We start from the raw sequence: 13,703 nt of genomic DNA on the forward strand, positions 1-13,703 counted from the left end.
CACTGCTGTGAGAACAACTTCTACCCTGTTTCAGCATAGGTTGTTGTTATTTATCTTGCCTTTGGAGGATGCACTAAGTATTCAAGGACTGCTAATAAATAGAACATTTTTTACATGCCTACATAAAAACGAATCAAAAACGTGGATTAAGACTCTTTTAACCATGCTAGAATTTTGCAAATATACTCCTAATGGAAACAGCAGATGTGAAATACAAATCTTTTCTTTCATTGTGGAAGTTACAATATCTGAATAGTGATATTGCAAGGAAATTCAAAATGAAAATGAGAAATACAGCAAAACAATTACAGGCTTGTAGTGCAAACTACATAATTACAAAACGTGGGCAAATACCAGTATCCAAACAAACTATATAGGGGTTTCTGTGGTTGTAGGTGGTCAAAGCCATGTCCCCATCCTAATACTACTCATAAATACGACTTCTCACCATCTGAAACAAACCACCCTACCTACAGTCTGTGGTTTGGTTTTGTTTGGGTTTTTTTTTCAAAATAAAATCTGCAGCACACTGCATCTTGAAGATAATTCTGCACTTTGAAGGAAATTCCTGGCTTTAAATTGTAGGTGCCATACAAAAGAGATGGGTTCACTTTGAGCAAGAAAGAAAAGGCATATTCAGAGACTTGATGTTTCCCTACTGCAGATGTGAAGGGTTAGAAGAGCTGGAAAGCCACCAGATCTGCTCACATGTGTGTTGTGTAGTCTTTGGGGAATCTCTAGCCAGCATCAAGCTGATGTGTTTTGCAAACATTGAGGGAGTATTGAACCCTAATAGGTTGCTTTCTGGGGCTTCCTGCTTCCCCCCAGTCAGGTGGGAGGGGCATCCACAAAATATGTTGGTTGCTTCTGAATTCTATATAGAACTTGCTTCCAAGTCAGGACTTTTACAGGTGAGCTCTGGAGACCTGTGGCAGTTTAGGCTGTTGTGGCTTCTGGTTATTTTGCCTGTGTGTTTACCAGAGGTGAACACTTTTGCAACTGGGAGTCAGAAGGGAACACTTGTCTGAGATGCAAATGTTTTGGAGCAGTCTGGTCTATCACCCTAAATCCATATAGAGGTGGTCTCTTTTTGTGCTCTGGATCATGAGCTTCCTGGACTCTAGGATGAACACGTTTTTGTTTCCACTGCTTCAGATACACAAGCAGTCCTATTTTGAAAAAGGTGTAGCAGAAGATGGGATAGGATGGTGATTATTGTAACTCCTTCATGCATGGGAGTCAGTCCTTGAACAGACACTGCTTAACTCCTTGAGTTGCACTTTAAGTATAGAAATGAGTTTAGTTTAATTGGTATAACTGGGGAAGGCTATTTTGTGTATGAACATATGTAACTACCAAAATGGTAAGATGCTATACTAACGTTAACTTTTTTGAAGGAAAAACCTTGTAAGTCAGAATGAAACTGATTATACATCAAGATACTCTAAAGATTTTTTTGATGGTCACTTGTCTTCCTTTCCAGTGTGTAAGGTGAAATGAGAATATGCGTAAGCATTATGTAGCTTGAACATGAAGCATGTAGCTGAATGCTAGTGTTTCCTTGAGAAACCAGCCAGACAAGGTAAAGATTAGAAATGTAGCAAAAAAGACTTCGGGGCCTCTCCTTCTGGGGCATTTTGAAATAATGGAGAACTCGCTTATATTTGCTGCTCAATCAGATCCTGAATTTCTTTTCCCTTAAGATGGCATGAGGCAAAGACACAGCAAGCAAGAGACTAGTTTTAAACAAAGATTAGCTTCTTGCCTTCTAGAGTAAGTTAAGAAAGGAAAGCTTAGAGGAAAGGCCTACTTGAAACTAGGCTTGTTTGCAGGATGCTGTAATTCTGTTTTATTCCCAACCTCCCTTATGTGCAGAATCTGCAAAATGTACATTGTTCTGTTCACCTAGGTATCCTGTAGCTGGTCTGACCTCTTGCTCACTGGATACCAAGTGATTGCTTTAAGAACTGACCTTAAACAAATTACACTCTTGGTTATTTATATTGAATATTGAGATATATTGACAGAATTTATCACTATATCTTCCCTGTTTTAAGTAGTTAATTTGGTTTTATGTGTAAACTTTGCTAATCTGTTAATAGCAATTTCTTCTGTAATAAGTTTTCTGTATTTCAGAAACCTTAAACAGTTTTCTTCTACATGTGATGATCAGCAACTCAGTGTTTAAAAAAGTTGACTATCAGAAATGTGATTTACAGTTTGTTTTAGTTAGTGTATAAATAACTTTCTCAAGAAAATATGTTTCAGTCATGCTCTCCATTTGGTAATAGTTGTCTTTTTAAGAGCGTTTTCATGGCAGTATAATCACTAAAGCAAGTAGAGGAAAGAATTATTTATATGTCTCAAACTAGGTGATTGGCTGTTTAAGTTTTTAGCTGCTATTGACTGTAACCTGCACTTTCATTAGATTGTTTGTGTATAATACTACTTGTTTATTTTTTGAAGGCAAATGTGTGTCTGAGTAAGGGTAACTTTGATTTGCCTGGCCTTTGAGTCAAGTGTATTTAATATACATGGTAAACTTAGAAATATACATTTCATGAAATTTGAACTTGCTTTTGAAAAAAAACCCTATCGTTTTAGGTTGCAGAATTGAAGAGTTACAATTGCTAGATGGAGATTTAGGAAATTGCCTTATGCAGGCTAGGAATTTTAGCTCTATGTTCATGTAGTCTTGTGTAGATTCCTTTTGAAGCTGACCATAGTGACTTCTGTGTGTAGCAAACCTGACTTCCTCTGCCCAGAAAAGCATACTTCAGCTGAAACATTGCATTCTGTATATTCAGGTTTTTTGTACAACTACTTTTTTATTCTTTCAGATAGGTTGGCTAGAGGAGGTGCTGCTGCAGTCTTCGAACTCATTGTGTGGGAGGATACAGGTTCATATTAGAGCCAGTGGGTTGTATGTGCAATTTTAGCTCTGTGCTGTGAGGAAAAATAAGTCAGGCCCTCCTTTTGGATTGCTTCTTTACACAGTTATGGGAACAAGGCAATAATTGCATTACCTTCACCTGCTCTATTTCAGTTCAGCTGCGGCCAGCTTAGCGCAGGCTACTTTACTCATCTTCTGCCTGTTGTTTTACTAGGATGTAAGTGCAAGTCCAGTTCTAAGATTGTCCCATCTTAAAATTCTTTAGCAAACAGAAGGCACGGGATGGTCTCAGATGCTCCTGTGCAAGATGATTCCACCTGAGTTGAGGGGTAGTGACTAGTATCCAACAGAGGAGCACAAGAGAGATAGTCCTTTGCTTGTAAGTTGTCCTTGAACTTCTGATAAGCAAATAATAGGCAGTTCTTTTGATGTGAAAATATATATGCACCTAGATTAAGGATTTGTGTGTCTGCATATACATACTGTCTGATTTTATTTTGACAGGAATGTTTTCATCCTGCTATACAGTTGCATCATGTTCATCAAGCGCCATGTTTGATTCCTCCTTACCTCTCAAAAAACGGATCAAGCCTTGGGGATCTGCTAATAGGCTTCTTCAAATATTATGCCACAGAATTTGAGTAAGTAATAAGATAATCCTAGTGTTTTAGATATTCAAGACTCTGATTCTTTCTATTCTATTCATTCAAAAGGAAAGAGTAACAGTAAGGTAAGAGTGGTAAATGCCAGCGAGAAAATGGGTGAAAAGATTAGAGGACACCAGGAATGCTGCTAGTGTCTGACATCTTTTGCTTAGCCAAGCATCCTATCACTTAAAATAGCTGCTATAAGTTAGAGAGCTTTGTTTTATAGGAATAGCTGGGTTTTGTTATATTACACTGTTTCTTAAAACTGCCTATCCATGTGTGAGAAAAGTCTGTTCTTAGTTTTAGTTTAAGGTATTGATATGAATTATTTGGCCCTTAAGGGCCTTCTGTCAGCCTAAGTCAATGAAAGTAACTGACCAGATGGTTCCTGACTTTGACTAGAGTTTACATCAATATAGGCTGAAGGATTCTGTTTTAGATAGTTGGTTCAGTAACCTTGTTGGTTTGCTAGAATCTGAGTTTAATTTTGGCACCTGGACTTTCTTGTTAGAAGAGGAGAAGCTGAAGTTGTGAGGGCATTTGAGAAAGCTGTAGGCTGCAAACAGTTTGCCAGACTGTCACTTGAGAATTTCTTAGAAAAAGTGCTTGTCCGTATAAAATAGCAAATGGCTGTAATTCAAAAGGTTGAAGATCCTCTGAAGAACTTTTTTCTGAGGCTGTTGGTTCATTCGTGTTGCTTTCCTGTGTATGTGCGTCATCCATTTCTTGGAAGGAGAACAAAATGTATAAGTGGTAGATACTCATAATGTTTTAATTGTTCATATTTACTTCAGTGTAAGAAGTCAATAATCATGAACTCCTTATAAGAAAGCATCTCTGGTGTGTGCACATGTAGAATATGTAAATAAATCTACATGGCCTGTGGCGATGTGTTAGTAAGTGCACTTTGTGCATGATTAAGCCTGATTCTGAGAGAGTTTAATGTGAAGGATTTTCCTTATGTGAACTCCGTAGATAAGGGAATGGTCTTTGATGCTAGAAGTTTCTCCGGAGGTCCTGTCTTTCCTCCTGGCAAGGTGCTTTCTGCTAAAGAATTATATTAGAAGACAGTGCTAGAGAGTATCTTTAAGCACCTAATTTATATGGGACACTAGATGGATCCGGTATTACTTGTCTGTATAAGGAGCTGTTAGTCTTAGATGTGAAAGTAAACATTTTTTCCACTAAGAAAGGAAGTCCCTGTTTTGCCAGTGCAAATTAGCAGAGGAGATCTTGTCCAAATGCAGAAACAATACCTAATTTGATTTCTCTGGTTTGGGCTTTTGTGAACATAGGCCAGAGCAGATTTCTGCGTAAATCAGTGGCTGGTCCAGGAAGACACTTTTCTTTTTGCCTGCTGTTAGACATGCAGAGTATCCTAAGAACTGTGAAGACTAGCAATGTTGCAATATTAATACTTGAATTGATGGTTTTTCATTATTATCTTAAGTAAGGAAAAAAGTCACTTAATCAGTCACAGGGGTTAAAACAAAGCAGACAATTAAGATGGTATAGTTGCTGACAAGGGATGAAAAGTTACTTAAAAACTGCTGAACAAAAAAATCTGGCTTGTTTTCTGAAGTGTGAAGGGCCTGTTAAGTATTTAAACATTTGACTGACCCTATTCAATTTTAAACGAACAAAACCCCAACACGGTCCCCTTGCTCAATCACCTATTACAACTAGCCATTAGAATTCCTGTATTGAAAATACTACATAGCTGAGAAGTCACATCAGGAAATGATGCACCTAATGCAGCAACCTGTGCTGTTAAGTCATTCTGCTACAGAAACAAAACTGAGTCACATGTACTGTTTACTTGACCATTTGCGTGTCCCTGATCACTGTAACTCCTCTTTGAAAAGAGCAGGGCCTATGTCTTCAAGACACTAAATCTGTATAGTTTTGTAGAAGCTGGTAATTAGAGAAGAGAAACCCAAATTAATGCCCATGCTGGGGAAAAGGCAGACAGAACACTTGTGTGTACGATAGCCAGCTGATGAGAACATGCAGAGTGGCACACAGTCCACAGTATCTGCCATCTTTGCTTTGATGTTTGCTTTAAGGATAAGACTTAAATGCTCTGTTAGTTCATCCTTTCATGGAAGAACTAGTATTTTACTCCTTTGTGTCAAATATTTTCATTGCTATACTCAGTTTTTCCAGTGTTTATTTTCCCTGTAAAACACTTACTACTGTTTTTATGCACAGGAATTTTGAGGTTGTGTTTGAGATACTTTGACTGTTCAATCAAATTTAAATGACATGTATTGTGACAGTAACATTTCACTATTGAATTGTAATGTGTTTGAAAATATTACTAAGGAGAGTACTACCTCAATCTTCATAAAAGTGCCTCTTGTAGATTCCCATCTACAGAATTGGACACAACACTAGATACGTAGGATCTGTTTTGCTGAAAGAACAGCATGCTAAACAATCAGATCATGTGTGGAGATTACAATTTTGAGTGTAATGAGTCATTGATGTCACCTGCCTGGAACACTTAACTGATCAGCGATTTTTACATGTCTTGATCAAAGATGAACATATACTGTTTTAAACTTTCCTTCCCTTACATTAGCAAAGGCCATTAGCTATGTATAAAAAAAATCTATGGTTTATTTTATTATATGTTAAATATTTAAGGTCAGATTGGCCCCAAATTGTAGGGCACAAAGGGAAAAAGGAGTGGCACAAAGGAAGCAACAGGAACCTTGCACACTCTGCAGCCATGGATAAGTTTTATCTCCTTGTGTTGTTTGGCAGTTTGGTTTTCGTTTTGCTTTTTTCCCTTGTGCGTTTAATCTGCTTTATTTAGACTACAAACTCTTTCAGAAAATTGCTGATCACTGTGCATTTACATGGGGCATGTTCCTCAGTCCTACTCTGGGACTTTCAGTGTGTCCGTAAGAAGCAATTTTTGTGCCCCTTCATGTGTTACCAGAAATGTGACTTGGAAATTGCTGCGTGTACTGGACTTACACACTACATATTGCAAAGCCTGATTTGCTGACGTGGTTGTATAATTAGCTTGCTGTGAGAGTTCAGGTCTACATTATGTTTCATGTTACACAGATGGCAAAAAGTATGCTTAGAACTCCATTTTAACTTTGAGTATTTTAAACTATCAGGGGGTCCACTGAACACACAGTGAATGTGACCAAGTGAAAAATGTATGGAGATGTTCTCAAAAAAAAGTATTTGGAAACAGGTCGGTGTTTACCAGCCCCCCTGGAGAGAGTGTCTGATTTCATTTCTGCAGCTGTGAGTGAAAGCAGCAGGTTTTCACTTGGCAAGAACTTGAAACAAGACAGACCTTACTCCCCTGAAGTTACCACTAGGGAACCTAGAGACTGTCCTTTGGGACTATACTTCTCTGAAATTACTGTTTCCAGTTGTATAGCAGTTGTTTAAGATTGTGTTTTTGTATTTGGACATAATAAAAGCTTGGTTACAGTACTGTGACAAAATACTGTTGCTCTATGTACAGTTGTCTTTAGGATATAAGTGCTAAGGTAATAAAGGTATCATTTCTAAATGGTATTTTGAATTAAATATACTTGCAAGTTGTACCCATCTTAGTGTGTTTATGCAAGTGGCTTTGGCTTATAAAAATATTCTGGAAAAGATAAGCTTTGTTATATATTTGTTCTGTATGCATGCACACTGCTGGAAATGTCTTAGTCTCTTCCTTTCAAAGTCTTGACTTCAATAGGAGTGTATACCTAATGTGGGCAGTGACATCAAAAGTTACTGATAATTGAAAAAGCTGCTTAAATCTTTGTGGGAACTTAGGGATTGAAAGTTTATTCAGAGAATTTTTTTGGTTGCCTTTTGCTAAACAGTGCATTAAAAATGCATTTCTCTTTTGCTGAGTAATCAAGCCAAGTATAACCTAAAGGAGAAGTCAAGAGAAGAATTACATGCTTGCAGTGAAACACTGTGGCCTAGCTTACTCAAACACAAATCAAATACTTTGACTTTTGTTTCCATTGGCCTGGATCCCTCTGATTTTTAAATAAGCTTTTAGAAAAAGCTTAGAGTTTGACTTTCAGCTGCTTCTTCTCATGGCCAACATTCTGGAGCTGAAGTTTTAGCTTCTTTGATGTTCTACTCACATGCTTTTTCTTTCTTAGGTGTCTTTTTTTTTAGCAATTAGTCCAAATTTCTTGTTAAACTTGTGTTGAGGGTAATTTATTAAAAGACATAAAAGTATTTGATGCTTCACAATATCTCTAACTCTTGCAAAAGCAGTCTACTATAGGAATAAAGGAGAAGGAAAAATGCTTTAATTGGCACTGGATGCTAGAAGTGGTCATCACCTGTACCAGTTTTCTAAAGAATATGTTAAGAGAAATCTAAACATACACAGCATTGGGCGAGTAAGTCATTTGTTTTTAAGCTAAAACTAAACTATGCTTCAAATGACCTTTTTGAAATATGCCCTAATGATGTTCTTAAATAGAAGAATAATACACATGTTTGATGGAAGTACAGTTGCTCAAACAGCTCATTTTCACGAGTTGTATCCAAGATAATTGGTAGAATTACAGGCATGGATTTTTATCACCACTGACTTAATGGAGTTACCAATGCTGACCTCTGGCCTAGGGAGCACAGTGTTCTTCCAAATTTCACTGATGAATTACTGACTGTATTTTGATTTACACTTGATATTTACAGATTTACTGCAGGTGGTTGATGCACCCAGCCAAGCTCCTGTCTTTGCATTCTGTCAAAATATTTCTTGAGTCGGCAAATGAAGTCAGGTGTATGTAACACTGGTACAGCTAGCAGAATGCTGCCCAGCTATTTCTAAGCCCCACTTGGTCAAGGCATGTGATGATAATGTTTTTGGTGATCCAGATGTTCCTCTGATATGGTACTTCCTGGGTTTAGTTAAGAGCAGCTGAAAACTGGCTGGGTAGTTAAGGACATAAACATGCAAGTGGTTGCTTTGGCTTCCATTACCATGGCACATTGTTGTGTCAAGCATCATAAAGATCATAAAGATGCTTGGCACATCATAAAGATTGCCCTGTAAACTGCCCACTGTTCCTGTTTCAATGTAATTATTTCCCATTGCTTTGTTGTTGTAAAACAGCATGCAGAAAGAGGTAGAATGTCTTCAAACACGTATTTGAGTGGTTGTTCTGTTACAGTTGTAAGAAATCTGAAATTGACCATATACAAAGTGTTGGTGCTTTTTAATATTAGATTCTTTGCACCAGGAGTGCTGGCCTATATGCAACCTACCTATATGTTTTTATACTGTTTAATTTTTTTAATGGAATGCAGTGTGTGACTTCATCTGCACTTAAACTCTTTATATACCTTTTCTCCCCACAGAAAATTCTGAAAAATATATTTGAGGCTGTAATTTCTCTTAAACGTAGAAATAAATGCAGGTGTCCATATTTAAGATAACTTTTTAAATTATTCTACTGTGAATGTTACTTATGGATACATTGAATGTTCTGTTTTGCAGATAGATAAACTTCTGTTTGTGGAGAATTCTCTTTGTTTCTCTTATGTAGTAAATTATGAAGACTAGACTGCTACACTGAGTTACTCATTATATTGTATTATTCTGGCTTGTGACATCACAATTTTACATTTTTTTAATGTAAACTGATATTATTAATTTAGAATCAAGTTAAAATTTCTGCTTATCGTTTTCCTTTTCCCTAGTTGGAGCCATCAAATGATTTCAGTTCGTGAGGCCAAAGCTATTCCAAGACCTGATGGTGCTGAATGGAGACAAAAATTTATTTGTGTAGAAGGTAAAATGTAAAGCTACATTATTTTTACTGTTAAGACACTAAATACATAAATCTGTCAGTTAGACTTTCTTGGTTGTGTTTTAGTAACGCAGATGTGTAATACCATTTCATAGACAAATGAAGCTTAACCAATGTAAATAGCTTTGGAAACAGTCCCACCAAAAACATTTGAGAAGGAAGCTGTAAGTTCTATAGTGTTTAAAAATAGTACTCTTGACCTTTTCTTCAAGAGCACTTGCTGCTCTGTTACTTTTGGAACTGGGACTAGGACTTTGACAACAAATAGCAGTTATGATGGTGGTAGTTTCCCGCTCTGCAAATATAATCATCAGTTTTGCCAAGACTGGAAGAACACAGCAGGCATACGCACAGATTCCTCTCAATATTATTCTTTGCTCTAGAAATGCTCTGACATCCCAAGTCCTAACAGTTTTCTAGGTTATGTGTATGTTTGTCCCGTTGTGACTACTACTTTTGGCTGGCTTATGAAGGTAGAGTCTCTGCTGAGACTGGATGATCATAGAATCACAATTTGGGCTGGAAGGAACCTGGGGTTGGAAGATCACTTAGTTCCAAGCCCCCTGCCATGGGCACAGGGACACCCTCTAACAAACCATGTTGCCCTAAGTCCCATCCAACCTGGCCTTGAACACTGGGAGGGGCATAAGCAGCTTCTGTGGGCAACCTGTGCCAGGGCCTCACCACCCTCACAGGGAAGAATTTCTTCCTAATACCTAATCTAAATTCATCCTCCTTCAGTTTACACATTACCCCTTGTCCTATCACTCACTGCCTTTGGAAACAGTCTCTCTCCAGCTTGCTTTTAGGCACCCTTTAGGTACTGGAAGGCTGCAATAAAATCCTCTCAGACCCTTCTCTTCTCTAGGCTGAGCAAGCCCAATGCTTTCAGCCTGTCTTTATAGCAGAGGTGCCCCAGCCCTCTCATCATGATGCTCACCAGAAGAAGAGGGTAAACCTAAGCTATCTTTTGCTGCTAAAGCTCTCAGCCTTCAGCTGAACTGGGCAGTTACTTAGGGATCTGTTTCATGTGCTCTTTATGCCATTCAACTGCCTCGGGAAATCTACATGCAGATAATGAACAGTTAGCATGTGTAGGAGATGAAGTTTGGGTAAGAGAAAGAGAAGATAATAGGTGAAGAGGAAGATTGAAATACTAAGAAAGGAAGGGATTGAGAGGTGCTGTGTAACTGGAAACAGTTAATGCAGAGGTAAGAAAGTGGAGTGAATCAGAGTGCAACAGGTGAAGGGGAATTGGTTGGATAAGGAAGCATAGATAAGAAACCAAGGTGGAATGGGGATATAATTAGAAGTAGGTGGTGAAAGGGAGTGTTTGAAATGGGAGAGGTGGCCTGGGCCCCAGCTGTAAATAGAGCCTATTAGGATCAGGATATCAAGGGTTGAAGTTTTAGGATAAGCAAGGAATGGAACTTGGGCAGGGGCCACATGGTATGGAAAGAGTTCTTAGAACCTTGGAAAATTTTTGCTGTGGGAAGATGGAGACAAGGCAGAAGCCCTGTGGCTGAACAGACATTTTTCAGGATTGCATGGGGTGTGACTGCACCCATGTGTGCAGGCACATGTATCTTCCTGTTTGTGTTTCTCTGTGCAGAGTGTTGTTACCTGCTGGTAAGGTTAGTAATGTGGCCCAAAGCTCACCAGTGTGGCTGTAACATTACGGATGGCAGTGTGAAGCCACATAAGATTCTCATTCTTTATTTGACCTTTTGGGGGCGAAGCGGGGGATCAACTCCCAGTCAAAGGGGAGAAAAACCACACTGAAAGACAATTGCATGCTTGGATCTGCAGTCTTGGAGTTTAGGAATGTGAGAATTGGAGTATCTGCACAGCTGAAATGATTTGCGATAGCACAGTGCAGGCACTGCCAAGGCTCTGGTCTGAATGTGGGAGGTGGGAATGCTGGGCAGCTGTGTCTGCTGCTGTCACATGGTGCTGATCTGCTGCACTGGCAGGGGGAGAGGGGGGAGCTGTGTGTTTCAAGCTCTTTATTTTTTTTATCACATTAAAAAGTGGTTGAATAATTAAAGTTTCTTTCAATCAGCTTTGAAAATAGTGTAGCAACATACAAATAGGCTTTTTAGAATTTGCAATAAGTGGGCTTGGTTGCACAAATCTTTTCCTGAAGAGTTCATCTGGCCTTTGCTATTAAAAAAGCAAGATTGTCTATAGGTGGCACATGAAATTCTTTCCTGTTACAATATGCTTCAAGTATTAAGAATGGGCTTTAGGCTCACATACCAAGGTTTTACTTCTAAATTGGAAGCGGAAAATTTAATTTCCTATTTCAACACAAAGCGGCCTTGTAACAGCTATTAGACTGAACTAGTCTAACACAGTATGTAGATATAAACTTGTGTACTTTGAGAAGCACTTAAAAGCTAGCTTAATATGTCAACCTATTCTAGTTTCCAAGTCTCTCTTAGATTTTCTAGTTAGCAGACTAGAAATCCAGTTACTAGTATTTTCTGTATTATCTAACATTTCACATATATTTGTTGATAAATTATATAAGTCTGTGTCTGCAGTTGGCCGAAATTCTACATGTGGTACTATATTTAGGCTTGATCAAAGAAAAAATGTGGGGTTTTGACTTTTACCGGCCTTAAGGCTGATTCTCACTTGTATTTCTGCTTTTAGAGAAACAAATATAGTAGAGATGCTCTTTTCTGACACTTTAAAATCTGGGAGGCTATTACCATTATGGGGATGCAGAGAACAATGCTTCTAGCTGTGTTTGTGAACGTTCCTTGTAGGAGCATTATGTTACCAGCAACTATTCTGGTTTTGGTTTAAATCATGCTTATATCAAATAATACCGGGTACTCTTGTTGAAAAAGACACAGTCTAGAAAAGCTAGAAACATGGCAATTTTGTGAGACAATTAAATTGATAGTCATTTAGGGAAGCTGGATCAGAAGCCATCTAAGCTGCACCTGATTGATGCTTGTACTTTTAAATAATTCCTCAGGGCTTGGTTTGCAGCAGTTCTGAAGTTTTATGATTTCTTGTATTTTCATTTGGAAAGATGATCCCCTTTAGTCTTTCCCTCAAGCACCAGTAGTGTTGTATAACTTTTTTCTTTTAATATTCTCATCTTTGTGTGAACAAAATAACTTACGATAGATTCTCACTATCTTGATGGTTAGAAAATGTAGTGGTGTAAATAGTAGCTGATAGCAAAATTATTCTTGCTGTGGTCCAGGGAATGAGTTTCTTTTGATAGTCAGTAAATATGCAGGAAGAATAAGGGAAAATGCGAGTCAGCTTTTGTGACTTGAGTACCTTTTTTTCCCCCTTGTGTCAGTCTCAAAATATTGTACAGCTTTGTTCTTGTTACTTTAAAAAAATACAGATCCCTTGATTCAACATAAATTGTGTGAAGGTCCCAATATTAAAGAAACAACATCATGTTTAAGACAAAAGGAACAATGCACTGGTAAGGGACTTGGTATTCATAATGACAGACAGTAGGTCACTGTCAAATTATGTCACTGACTTCAAAGGACTATGCAGCTTTTTATTTAATTGCCAGGTCTCTGTACCTATATAACTGTATGATGTTCTCTAATGTAAAATAAGCCTGCCTATAAACATCCACTGAAAACTTGGTAGGTAGTTTGGCAGGTTTCTAAAAGGTTTCTCCTCAAATACAACATCTCTTACATAAACCATTTCTGTCAATTTAAATAGCTTGCAGAAATAAAACCCCAATGCCATGGAGCACATTCCAAGCTTGAAATCCAGTCTCCATAATGTCTTTAAGCCCTTCTGATGTCTGTTTAATGCTTTATTTTACTGTATGTCCCTACCTGAAAGAAAGAATTCATAACCAGCTAAACAAAAAAGCTTCTTGATCTTGCAAAGACTTCTGTGGTTCTGTGGCCCATAAGGACTTTCATATATTCTGACAGTGTGAAATACACAATGCTACTTCATCAGTTCTCTACTAAGGCAAAAAAGACTATACGCTCTGTAACAAAGCATGTTGTAATGCATAGTCTGTACATCACTATTCCTTTGATGTTGGCATCCCTATCAGTAACAAGGAGTATTTCAATTTAAATGAAAAAAAAAGTTTGAGAGTATTAATTTTGTTAACAAAAAAAATTTACATAAATTCCTAGTCTGTTAGTGGGTAGAAGCCCCAGATAGTTAACTTAAGAACAGATTCTGTAAAGTAGGTATGAAATAATAAAATATATCTTTAGAGCAGTTGATACATTTTATATAAGAAAATTACAATAAATAATTTACTCATTGTATTTCACTGACAAGCTGTTGAATGAGATGAATCTGAAGAGCACAATTCTAAGAGGCACCTGTGTAGAAAGCTTAAAA

General features: G+C 37.7%; 1 protein-coding gene across 1 annotated transcript in view; it reads left to right on the top strand.

Moving 5' to 3' along the window:
* The window catches only part of TENT2 (terminal nucleotidyltransferase 2), a gene marked incomplete at its 5' end in the record, with an annotated part of 35,780 nt that overhangs the window by 20,069 nt on the left and 2,008 nt on the right, over window positions 1-13,703 (top strand). Inside the window, 2 exons of the mRNA XM_084278500.1 lie at window positions 3,398-3,534; window positions 9,235-9,326. Of these exons, the coding sequence (XP_084134626.1) occupies window positions 3,398-3,534; window positions 9,235-9,326 (229 nt within the window). The remainder of the gene's footprint in view (window positions 1-3,397; window positions 3,535-9,234; window positions 9,327-13,703) is intronic.

Source organism: Gallinula chloropus, assembly GCF_964237585.1.
Source record: "Gallinula chloropus genome assembly, chromosome: Z".
NCBI lineage: Eukaryota > Metazoa > Chordata > Aves > Gruiformes > Rallidae > Gallinula > Gallinula chloropus.